The 12467-nt window shown below is 34.7% G+C and overlaps 4 protein-coding genes across 4 annotated transcripts; 3 read left to right on the forward strand and 1 right to left on the reverse strand.

The window, feature by feature from the left end:
• Nucleotides 1–5005: 5005 nt before the first annotated feature.
• Nucleotides 5006–5565, forward strand: LOC118268352 (protein PET100 homolog, mitochondrial). The gene has a single exon (XM_035582805.2). It carries the CDS (start codon nt 5120–5122, stop codon nt 5336–5338), a length of 219 nt encoding a protein of 72 aa, XP_035438698.1. The 5' UTR covers nt 5006–5119; the 3' UTR covers nt 5339–5565.
• LOC118268350 (major facilitator superfamily domain-containing protein 9) lies at nt 5553–7908 on the reverse strand. Its single transcript, XM_035582803.2, has 5 exons — nt 7693–7908; nt 7483–7614; nt 7270–7399; nt 6758–6976; nt 5553–6308 (listed from the first exon to the last, which is right to left on the reverse strand). The coding sequence occupies exons 1-5, from the start codon at nt 7732–7734 to the stop codon at nt 5590–5592; spliced, it is 1242 nt and encodes a 413-aa protein (XP_035438696.2). The 5' UTR covers nt 7735–7908; the 3' UTR covers nt 5553–5589.
• A 242-nt stretch (nt 7909–8150) lies between these two features.
• On the forward strand, nt 8151–9225 carry LOC118268351 (complex III assembly factor LYRM7). The gene is made up of 4 exons (XM_035582804.2): nt 8151–8319; nt 8443–8586; nt 8656–8737; nt 8918–9225. The coding sequence occupies exons 1-4, from the start codon at nt 8299–8301 to the stop codon at nt 9037–9039; spliced, it is 369 nt and encodes a 122-aa protein (XP_035438697.1). The 5' UTR covers nt 8151–8298; the 3' UTR covers nt 9040–9225.
• Nucleotides 9226–10362: 1137 nt separating this feature from the next.
• Nucleotides 10363–11513, forward strand: LOC118268245 (NADH dehydrogenase [ubiquinone] 1 beta subcomplex subunit 2, mitochondrial). The gene is made up of 3 exons (XM_035582654.2): nt 10363–10562; nt 10790–10916; nt 11355–11513. The coding sequence occupies exons 1-3, from the start codon at nt 10465–10467 to the stop codon at nt 11439–11441; spliced, it is 312 nt and encodes a 103-aa protein (XP_035438547.2). The 5' UTR covers nt 10363–10464; the 3' UTR covers nt 11442–11513.
• Nucleotides 11514–12467: the final 954 nt, after the last annotated feature.

Genomic DNA, 12467 nt, shown 5'->3' on the forward strand with positions numbered 1-12467 from the left:
CCCGCTGGGCGGCAGGCGATTCAGCCCTATAATAAAAACGTAGAAATATTTTATTATGGATCGAATATTGGTCGATACATTTCGTAACTCGAATTAAGTGTCTACATAAGTGTGCATATAAATAAAATGTATGGCACGGCATGAGTGAGTCGTAAAAGTATTTCAAAATATAAAAATGCAAGGGACTGACTCGAAGACAACAAGTACCTACCTACAGTAAAAGGATAGGCAGTAGGTAGGACTGGCTTATAACAACTAGACTTATACCATTTTAATAGATTGAATTACCATACAAAATGTAAGTAGAATAGGTACATCATTATTATACATATGTACCTCTTTAATTAAAGTACAATATAAGACTAAATATAACCTTTTACTGAACAATTTAGTTACAAAACTTAGAAGTTAAAGCAGAAAATGAAAATAAATTAAAAATCAGAAGGCTATAAAAATGGTACCTCCCTAAACCTAAAATATTGTGTTTAGGTGTATACGAACGTTTATTATCAGCAAACAATCAATGTTTTCAAGAACAAATGAACAATGACAAACATAATTTCAATTGATAAATATGATGTAGTTAAGAAGTAAGTATATCGAATTGTTTCATCATCACTATGATAATCAGAATGACACAGGTAAAATCTACTAGGACACGTTTTTACCCAGCTACGCACCGAAAATATCTACTGATAAAATGAACCTGTTACGATAACAGCATATTTGGTGATGGGGGAAACCTTCAAAAGGCGTCTAGCTTTTTGGGGATAAAAGACTAGGGAGTGTGGGATCTTTACCTCACTAAAACCATCCAGGTGGTCACCCTCAGCACCTGTAAAGGGCACCGAGTCTGTGACCGAGTCCTCTTAGAGCCCCAACATATTTTGTCCTAATAGTTTAAGGATAATGACAAAAAATGCCTACGGTACTTAATTAAATGATAAATGATAATTATTTTTGCAAATAGGTTACAATGTAACTCTTTTACGCGTCATTTAAAATAATAAAACAAATCAAAACGTGTAGGTAACGGCTGACGACACATTTCTAAATGCTGTCATTTTCTGCAAGGTTTATTTCTAGTTCAATAATATGGGAGTGGATGGGAGCAGGTCCTATCCACTCAGAAGCAGATAAGTCGCCTAATCAGTCGGTGAGCAGGAATTGGCATTATCGAGAGTGGAAGAAGGATTTTCATAGGACCATAATTTCATAGATCTTACAGGTACAGATGGTAAGGTCAGAATCACACTACCCAAAAGCCAAGCGCCTTTTAAAGGTTTCCCACGTCATAAAAAAAAAAAAGATAGCAACCATGTTGATGTAGGTTTTTTTAACATTCTCTGGAAATCCAGAGACGCTATACATTCATGTAAAAGCCATTCAGCTAAATGTGAATTGATGCCGATGAGCGTGCCTTCACTTCACCCATAAAATCGATACCGCATTGACAATGACATTGATACCAATGATGACAAAGAACTTCGTGATCCGGCTAATGCAAGGAAGCTCAAGTGGGGTCAAGTGGCGTAATGAAAGTACAGACTTAAAGGAAATAGCGCTCTGTTTACTTCTTCCTAAAGAAAGATTTAAACTTTTATTGGAACGAACGAAACGAAGTAATGAGTAAGAGGGCAGTATTACGTAAAATTACATAATGTTTCAGATGTTATGATTCCCCAGAAAGCAGTAGGAAGGAAAGTATTTCCTCCAGATAAGTTAAAGTAAAGCGTGGGTAAGTAGGTACCTACATAGCACCGTATACCCACTGATTTAAACGTTACGTGCTTGGGACCTAGGTAGCAAGCTACAATTAAAAGCAACAAATCATTCAACATAGATATCATGCAAAAAATCAAAATTAGATGCTTTTTACTTAGGTCTTCTTTAGTTCCTTTTGGTAACAAATATTTGCATTTAAACCCAGCAATGTCAGCTAGAGTAATCAAACAGTTAATCTAATACAAATTACATAAAAGCACTTCTACCAGAAGAACATTTCGGTTTCAATACGGCAGATAACAAATCAGAATCGTGCCGGGTCCACATTAGCACGCGGCACGTTCCGGCCCGCACGGCATCTGATAGTTAATACGCCAGCCGTAATGCGCTCCTTGGTACACTATTTCAAATGTTATTACAGTTGCCATGTTGTTCCAGCCGTGTAGACAGCTCATATCGTGCAGAGTAATCGCGAACCTCGCCCTACACCATCCGATATGGACCGCCCGATTCCTTGAAACGGGTATTGCGTGAGACGGAAGCACTGATGCTAGTATAAACATTGTTTAAGCCACGTTTGTATAATCTTGAACGCCAATTCCCAACATAAACAGCACAAAATCAAGGAAATGAAATACAATACGTCAAACATTAAGTAAACATATTGTACGAGTATAGCTCAATTTCATTGGCCATAATGTCTTAATGCAAACCCAACAGTTGTAAGCCGATTTGTACATAAATTAAGCGCCACTTAATATGACAATTTACGAGCGTAGCTAACACGGCTCCGTGTCTCGTGTCTGCAAAGTAGTGTCCGACCGAAAGTTCGGTTTCGGTTTCGGTTTCGGCCGAGTTTCGGCCAAAAATCATGTTTCGGCGACAATTTCGGTTTCGGCCAAAATTGGCCGAAATTTTTGCCGAAACCGAAACTGATTTCGGAAGTTGTCGTTCATGCTCGCCTAACGTCGTTTCTCGCTGCAACGCTTTGGCGGCCGCTGGCGACCATGTTCGGGAATTGTCGTGCGCCGTAATTTGATTATTCATAACTAATAAACATTCTGCTATGACAACTTTATTTGAAAAAATAATAAAAATATTATTAACATTTTTCTATACTAATGAAGCAACCACGACCACTCTGCCAAGAGTGTACGATTGAGAAGAATATTATATTAAATAATAAATCATTACTAGAAAATTAATATACTGTGTTTCCAGTTCATGTCCTAATTAATAATTAATGCAGAATAATCGATAAAATGTACCAAACATGAGTTTCGGTTTCGGTTTCGGCCGAAACTAAAGCCACGGCCGAATATTCGGTTTCGGTTTCGGTTTCGGCTGAAAAACCAGTTTCGGTCGGACTCTACTGCAAAGCCGGTAGACCTAGCTGACCAGGGATCAATTATTTTACTCCTAGTAAGGACATCTTTATGTGTCTGCCGCGCAGAGTTTTAACGGTTCTTTATAATAAGCGTAGGACTCCGTAACTCGTGTGTCAATGAAGTAAGTACTTATTAATAATGGTTTAGGAAAATGTGCTTAGTAAATATACATTTAGGGCCGATTTTTTAATCAACAACTTTTATTCGTCACCACTTGACACTGGGAGTATAGACGACAACTTCGTATTGGAGAATCGGCTGCTATCAAGGAAAAAAACTTTTATTCGTGGAATAAAATTGACATCTGACAGTTTTTGTATAAAAGAACTGTCAAAAATTCAAAATTATTCCTCCAATAAGGCAATCCGGCTTTAGAAAAATCTGCCCTTATTGGACTATAATAGTAGGTTAGAAAACACTTGCTCAATTTTATTCTATGTCCAAAATTAAACAAGTCCGATACAGTTATGAATAGGTATCTACACGACCTTTCACCTAACAAGGAAGGACCCACATATGGAAATGTTACGTTCCAATCAAGAAACCTAAATGTTTTACAACTCTTATGCATTAAGTTGATGGTTACAATTCCAAGTACTTGGGAGCTTATTACAATGAACAGTAATTTCTTCAACTGGTATAATGCGAGCAATGCTGAGGTACCTACTCGCAAATAGTAAATTAACTGCGACCATAATAAACTTGGGTGGTCTAACTACTAGGCACCTACATGGATGCATAGTCATTCATTCATTTGAATTGGTAGCTATGATGAATCATGAAGTGAAATGAAGTTACTCACACATATGTATATACCTAGGTATATAGAAAAGACGTGTCAGTACTTAGTAGATATAGGAAGGTACGCCAATAATTTCCATTGGAACTATTTGTAGAAGAGAATCTTTAGCTTTACCAAGTTTACGGTTACCTACTAACCAAACCAAAACAATGTGTACCTAAAAAAATTCGAGACATACGCATACCTAGAAAAACATTTACAACAACCCAGAAATAACAAAACAGACATCTCTGGGTAAACAGACATCCAAATTGTCTTCAAAAACGTAAAACAGGTAAACACAATTATAACATTTGTCATTACGCGTATACGCGCCCATAATGTGCAGGAGCACCTCTGCCCACACCTTCGGGGTAAAGGCGTGACGTTGCAGGAGGAAATGTATTTTTGTCGAAGGCAAGTACCTTATTACCTACTAGATTAAAAAATACCATACATCTTCTCAAGCACTTATCTGCACTGAACACAGTACCTACACACTATTCTTATTTAATTTTCCACTCAGAGCTGTGTTATTCTCCAGAATCGTATCTCATCCAGATGCGACCGCAAACTTATTTTCCTGCGAGTAGTATTACGAACTACTTAGGTAATTTTGAGGCTTTGCAGTGATTGTATATTGTATTTGTTGAACCCTTTGCTCGTACTCACCCGTGTGATAGAAAAGGACGGAGGTCGTAATGCTAGCTATTAGACTGCGTAATAAAATTCCTGGAATATCATTGCAATTTATCGCGTTATTTCAATTTTATATTCTGCGGTCCCGGTTGGAGGTCGTTGACGTCCATGAAATGGAACATAGAAAACAGACGACGTGAATGATAATATGAGGAATGAGATGGAAGTAACTACTTCTCAGTACTACCTGGGTGTCGATTTTTGAGGCTAGGCAAAAACTAGAGTCATTATGGTTAACTTTATTATCTTGTGAAAGTATGCTGATTATTAATTTCTATTAGTTATCTAGATAAATCATTGTTTTAATTAATAATTTAAAAAACATGCTTTTAGTCGATTTTCCATCAAACTTAGTAACACTACTATTTTATAATGCTGTCAACCCTAGACTTCAAATGTCAGATGATCGAATTCTACTATTGACATTTGACGATTACGAATTACGACATTGGCATTTCAAAACAACCTCGAAAATATTAATATTTCTTGAAGTTGGTTTGATTAGATTTTGTGAAACTAATTAAAAATGGGCAACTGGAAACTAGAGGTCGGCAGAATGGCCATGTACACATCTTTTCCTGTAGGTCTCTTTTTCTTCTTCAACCAGCCGACCTATTTCGAGGAATGGGTTACAAACACGAAGCGACAAATCTTTCCACCGGAGAACATGAAAGACAGGGAAGCTATACAGCAACTCATTAAAGATATGAGAAAGAAACAAATGGAAGCATTGGATAAGGAATAATATAATTGAAAACGGACAGCAAACTTAGTACTAAGGTTGTAAATATATGGCGCAAGACTTGCAGTGTGTAGTGATTTTATATTTGTGTTTGTTCAAATAGTCTTCAACTTCAACATACTATTTATAGTACAATTACTCTAATGTTATCTCTGATAACTTCAAGTGACCATTGAGTTACTTTTAGATAAAAGGGTATAAAATTGATAAAAGTATGTGAGAACAAATACTTTATTTAGTAATAACAATAAAACTTAATCTGTTTTCGTTAGTTTAATTTTTCTCATGTAACTTAGTACTAATCCCAATGTTGTTGAACAAAGTGAAGCATAAATTACATAAGATACTCCATAGTATTCACCTATTACTCCCGACACCATGGGAGCAACTACACCTGTGAGGGATCTTACACTGTTAGAAGCACCTATTAATGTTCCTCTATGGTCTCCATCACTCCTCTTCAATACCATTTCTAAAGTTACTAATCTACCAATTGCATTACCTACAGCTAGAGGTATCAACCAAAAAGCGTACATGAGAACATTAAATGATAGAGCTAGACCTAATAAAGACATACTTGTTACCAAAAACACATGCATGTTTCTTATACTGTAATCTTTATCATGGAGATAAAAACTATTAATATAACCAATGAAAAAACTTGATAATGAGCCTATTACACCTTGGAAAGATATTACATAACCTACATATTTTGGTGATAATTCATATTCCGTTTTTAAAAATAGTGAATAATTTGAATAATAAACTCCCATAGCAAAACCTATAAGAGCTTTGAACATAAAAATGTCCCAATATTTGATCCAATCTATATGGAACAGTTCAACTACAGATTGACGGACACTGGAGTATAAAGTCACTAGTAAACTTGTTTGTGCTCCTCCTTTTGTTGTTTTACTTGCTACTTTCTTTTTAGACACTTTACTGTCTATCTTTGGCAAGAAATACACCAATCCTGTAAAAGAGAAAGTTTGATTTTACTCTCAACATAATAAAAAACGAGTAACTAACTGCCTACACTATTATTTCAGTTTTTCCTTATGCGGGTACAGGTTTTTCCCATGAGATAAGCAGTCACTCAAGAGAGCATACTTGGCATACTTTTAGCTTTTATCACAATCCCAATTGGTAAATCTTAGGTCAGTATAATCAGCACTAGCATGGACAAAATCCCTTTCATTCCATTGAGTGTTGTATGCACATAAAACTGACAATATGACAAGGTCAAAGGATTTTTTAAAATTCTATTTATGTTAGTTCTTCACAGACTCTTGAACCATGCCCTTGTCATAATTTTTTTTTTAATAAGTTACCAATATTTATAGTACCTACCAATGTTACATGCAACTGTTCTTATAAGAAAATGGGAGTTACTTTAAATGTGAATTATCAATGGTTTCTTACCAGAATTAATGACAAAGCATATCCCTACAACTACAGCAACCAACAAGAATCCATTCTCTGGGTGATCTTCAGCTATATGACCACCAATCACTGGTCCCAGAGTAATACCAGCTCCTGATATGGCTGCCATCTTGCCATATATTTCAGCTTGTCGCTGTTCATTCTTTTCATAATCAGGCACTAATGCTTTTGTCAACATTTGTGTCTGTTTAAATAGTCCTGCAAAATAATAGTTTATTATTGTTTTCATGGGATCTCACATTTTAATTGGGAGTGGATGAACCTAAGTAATAACCATAACCAAATGGTGATGATTTAAGAATATAATTTATAAGATGTCCCTAGCACTTATAGTCTGATTGCAATAATGAACTTCAATGATTTTTTTTTTTTGTCTAAATTTACAAATACTTTTGATTTACATAAACAAAATTTTGTGCCTACTCTTGGTAATGCAAAATGATTTAGATAATGAATGATGAGAAAACAAATTAATTTAACCTTCTATGTACCTAACACTGCTCTAATCACCATTATAACAAATATTGAGTTAGTGAATCCCATCACAGTGTACGCAATGCCACATAATAGCAGTGTCATAATCAAAATATTTTTCCGCCCCTTCAAGTCACTCAAACTGCCCTGAAAAATTATTATTATTAAATATTAGTTGCAATATTTTAAGTATGTTACAATTATTGTGCAATAAAAAAAGATATACTCACGATTAGAGGCCCAGAACCCAATTGGAATCCTGCATAAATGGACCCAAGTAACCCCACATAAACATGATTCCCGCCCATTTCACGAACATGTCCAGCTACTAAAGGTACAATAAGTCCAACAGCTAAAAGATCCTGAAAACATAACACAATAGTATGCATATTTTTTTAAAGAATAACAGCAATTCCAAAATTACAAAAAAGGACACCTACCAAAAACGCAACAGCTTGTATAAGGTACATTGCAAAAGACATCTTTGATTTTTATTTCACTCTACAAATGCTATATAAAATATTAGGCACTTTCCCAAGACATAAGTAGTTATCATTTAGTCAGAAACGTAATATCATTATCATATTTTATAATACACTGACTCCGATGTACATTTGAAAAAAGTAAATAAATGTCACTGCACTGACATGGTCAGTATTGACACGTACACTGACAGATCTGATACTGATGCTACTAAACGTAATTATGTCCTCGTGGATTAAACAGACAATTAAAAATCTATTATAACAATCAATCGTTCCTTACGTAACTGTATTTCAGCTTTATGCAAGTTTTTGGTGCTTTTTATTTACAGCTTAATAACCCGTTAAATAATGACGATGAATACAAAAAATCTGATAACAAAACTAATTTGACACATCATGACACATGACATCTTTCATGACAATGACAGTATTGACTTATTGAGTACATATCTGTAAAGGAAATATTTATTTTTATTTTGATCGTCGAGGTTATAAATTTTTAAATACGTAAATTGAATTTGTGTGTTTATTAAAACAAGTAATAGTGGGAAAATTTACATAATGAGCAGTACGCGATCATTAGTAAGAACTTTTCCTTAGATAAATTCGATTATTAATACATTATTACTTACATCACATAGAGTGGATCATCAATAATTAATTTACATGTATTCATTAATTTGGACACAATTACTGTCTTTTCAGGTTTTACAGACCTTCAAAAAGTTACACAGAACAAGAATGAAAGTTTTTGCTGGAGACGAAAGAGCATTAGTAGCTGGAAGACTTAAAATTAATGAAGAGTTTCAAAAAAACAAACATGTTGCTAATGAAGAAGCAATAAAGGCTGTATGTATATTTTAATCCACTATTTTTTTGGCCATATTTCCATAATTGACCTATAATCAAACGTTACAGATGATCAAACTTGGTGAAGATGTTGAGAAAGAGCTACGGACACAAGTTATTCAAGCTCGGGAAGTCAAACCTGGGGTATTTGGTATGTTATGATATTGAGTATTCTAATTCTAAATCAGCAAATATGATGCATTTACAAATAAAAAAAGAATATTATTATTAACTTATTTTTTTTTATAATGTTTTAGAATGAATTATTTCACAATCCAAATTACTTATGTAGTATGTATAAGTTTCAAATCTTTTTTCTGTTGTATTACAGAGGCAAGGATCACCGATGACACAGTGAAGTTAGAAAATATACCATTCAATGACAGTGCAGTATTAGACGATGGGACAACTGTAAACAGGCCATGTTGTCAAGACAAAGCTCAAAATAAATAGCTACTATTTATTACTATCCAATTTCCTTGAGGAAAATGCGAATTATTTATTTAGAAAACTGTACCTAAATTGAGTGTTACTTAGTTATTTTTGTTATTTAGTTTTACATATTTAAGTTGTAAATGAAATTATGTAGCATAATAGTTTATAAATAAAATCAATCAATTTGAAATTTAACTAGACAAACCAATGTTTTTATTTTAACAGATCTCTAAAACTTTATTCTAATTAATTTAGTATGCAGTGGACATCTTCTGGTTATTGATATTGAAGATGATGCAGTTATATTTTCTACATGATTATATTACTTTAAATATCTTTAACTGGCTAGTGGAAAATTAAATGGTTGCTGTCATAGTTATATGGTATTTGAAATAAAATTACTGCAGCACAAAATTTCCCATAATATGGTTTTGTTTTTTATGGAATAGAGGGTCAAACGAGAAGACAGATCAACTATTATAATAGTAAGCAATCAACACCGCATTGTCCATTACCTGAGTGACCTGCAAAGAGAATATTAGGGTCAACTCACACCGAAAGAGCGGCGAAGGGCAGCGAAGCGGAGCGCAGTTTCAGTGTCATGAGAATTTTAACTTAATTTTTATTATTATAAATACTATTATCGCATGAGAAACTCGAACGAGGCGCGCGGATGCCCGCGGAGCCGCAGGAATTCCGGCGAATTCCATAAACGGAGCCGTGCGCCTGCGCGAGCATTCTCGGGAATTCCCGAGAATGCTCGCGCAGTCACGAGCGGCCGCTGGCCCCTCGCCCCGACGCCCGCCGCGTGCGTCTGTTGTGCGGCCCTCCTTATGTCTTCGGCCTCTTCCTCTTCTTTTATATGTGCAATAATAATTAAATCCAAAATACTCATTTTCACTGCATAAACACAAGTTTCCTCGAGTTTTATTGAAAGTGAACTGCGCATATAACGACCCGTGAATTCATCGCGTGCGGGCTCGAGATGGCGCGCGGTGTCCCGCGACTTCTCGCGCATTCCAGCGACTTTTCGAGCAGTCACGGGAATCCTCGCGCCTTCTCTACCGAGCGGGTCGCTGCGCTCCGCTGCTCTTCGCCGCTCTTTCGGTGTGAGTTGGCCCTAAGTAGAGGGTGAGGGAGGGTGAAAATGTTATACGTCAAAGGTTGGTTGGATTTAAGCTAAAGCTACACAAAAACACCTTTTACGTTACACACTTTTAGATAATATTACTAATGCATAAGAAATAGCATTGTTTACACAATCAAATAAATAAATTAAAAATGTATTATACCGTTTTCGAACGATCGTGAAATGACACTACGTAGAATGTCAGTTGTCAGTTATTGTGACATTGACAGGTCTGTATCACTACTATCAGACAGATCTGCGCTGTATTCTTTTAATTTGGGTTTTTACCAAAAAATCCTTACATAAATAGTAAAATGTTGACTAGAACATTAGCCTCACGGGCTGTTCTGCTAAAGGCATTTAAAAATGCTGCGGATAACGTGAAACAAGCTAAAAGAAACTCAGGCCATGGGTAAGTTGGTTGTTATGTCATTCATTGAGGTTTGATTTGACAAAAATAATATCTGGAATGAGGCAAAGTACCACCAGCATAATTAGAGTAACTTTAAAACTAATTAAATCATCAAAATACGAAAGTATGAAAGTATAGCTAGTGTATCTTGTTGATGTTTTTAAATCTCTCAATGTGTACATTTTATCTAATTGAGTTTATATTGAAACTTAACCTTTTATTTTCAGTACATGGTCCTACCGAATGCCACCACCATTACCATCTAAGAAATCTGTCTATTTAGCTGAGGGTCTTGGAGCATTGGCCTGGTGGTGGATCTTCTGGCATCTCTTTACTGAACCAGACCACGTCTTTGTGAGTATCATTGAATTTAACTAAAAGAGTGATAATAATGTAATTTAGTATCTAATAACTATGATAAGATTTAAAAGGAGACTATCAACAATTCAATTATTAATATAGCAAACCTTGTTGAACTTATTCAAGCTAAAACGAAGGCTGTTTGTGTATCTATAAACAAGAAATAAAAAAATAATATAATTGATATCTTTTTGTTCAAAAAAAGAATGTTGACATACACTGCATATAATGTTGACATATAATGCATATAAATCATTTGATGGTCCACACTAAAAATATTTAGGAGTGAGACACATTGTTTTAAAAGCTCACAATTCCTTATAAATTATATTCTAGTTTTTTTGGTACTAGCTATCGAAAGTCTGTAAAACTTGTTGATAAATTTTTCTTAAAGCATAATATGATGTATTTAATTTATAATTATGTTTTCAGGGTGAATTTCCATATGTTGATCCCCGAAGCTACACCGATGAGGAACTTGGCATACCACCTGACTTCGAGGGCTCATTGAGGAAGTGAACATGAATATTTCAATTTGTAGTTCTTTTTCTGTTGATGTTAATTAAATTATATAAAATATCTGTAGGCTTATTCTGTTGTTGTTTCCTTTAGTCAACAATCTTCGACAGTGATAGGATTTTTATGAATCATGTACTTTGTCAAATGAAATGGAAATAAATATTATGGTATTTAGTAACTACTTTTGTTCTTTTATAGTATGGTAGTTCGTTTAATTTAATTTGGTAAGTTAATTGCACTAAATATATCTTATTGTAAAATTATTTATGATGACATATTGAATGCAGTAATATTGATGGCACAAACTGTTCAATAGTTATTGTTTTGTAAAATACTAATAGCTATTTTTCCATTCTAATGGATGATTTCAACAACAAGATATCGTATTTATATAGTATTAGTAGTATTTTTTTATATGCGAATGCCTTGTTATGGCACGTCCATTAGAGGACATTGCCCTACATTCTACGCCGATTGCTACCGTTAGATAATCTAATCACCAAAATATACCTAATTGGGGACGCGGGCGATTTATGATACCTATTTACCATACTCTCAGCACCATTTCAGAATCCGGAGCTGCGGACTACCTAACGGGTTTACCGGGGCTCCGGTTTAAAAAGCAGGAGTAGGAAAGGGGTGGTTTTAGTCAGTAAGAGTCTGACACTCCCGAAGTCATTGGATGATTTTCCACCCATCAAAAAAAAAGTACCATTTCAGAGAACTAAGAATATTTAAAAACCGAATAAATAAACTTACTTACCAGATATAAGAATCAAACCTACGACCTGTACACAAGCTGGACCTGTCCTGTCCAGCTTAGAGATAATAATGTAAAAAACTAACTAAACAAATACAAATCTTAAAATTACGTTAAATAATTGTAGTCAAATTCAGTATCACCATGGAATAGAAAAAAACAATTTCTGTATTTCGTGAGAATAACAACGAAATTCTAAAAAAAATATACTTTATGGTAGGTATGTTTTTACCTTTATTATTCTGTCATACTCAAGTCAAAAGACT

This window comes from Spodoptera frugiperda, chromosome 29 (assembly GCF_023101765.2).
Source record: "Spodoptera frugiperda isolate SF20-4 chromosome 29, AGI-APGP_CSIRO_Sfru_2.0, whole genome shotgun sequence".
Lineage (NCBI taxonomy): Eukaryota > Metazoa > Arthropoda > Insecta > Lepidoptera > Noctuidae > Spodoptera > Spodoptera frugiperda.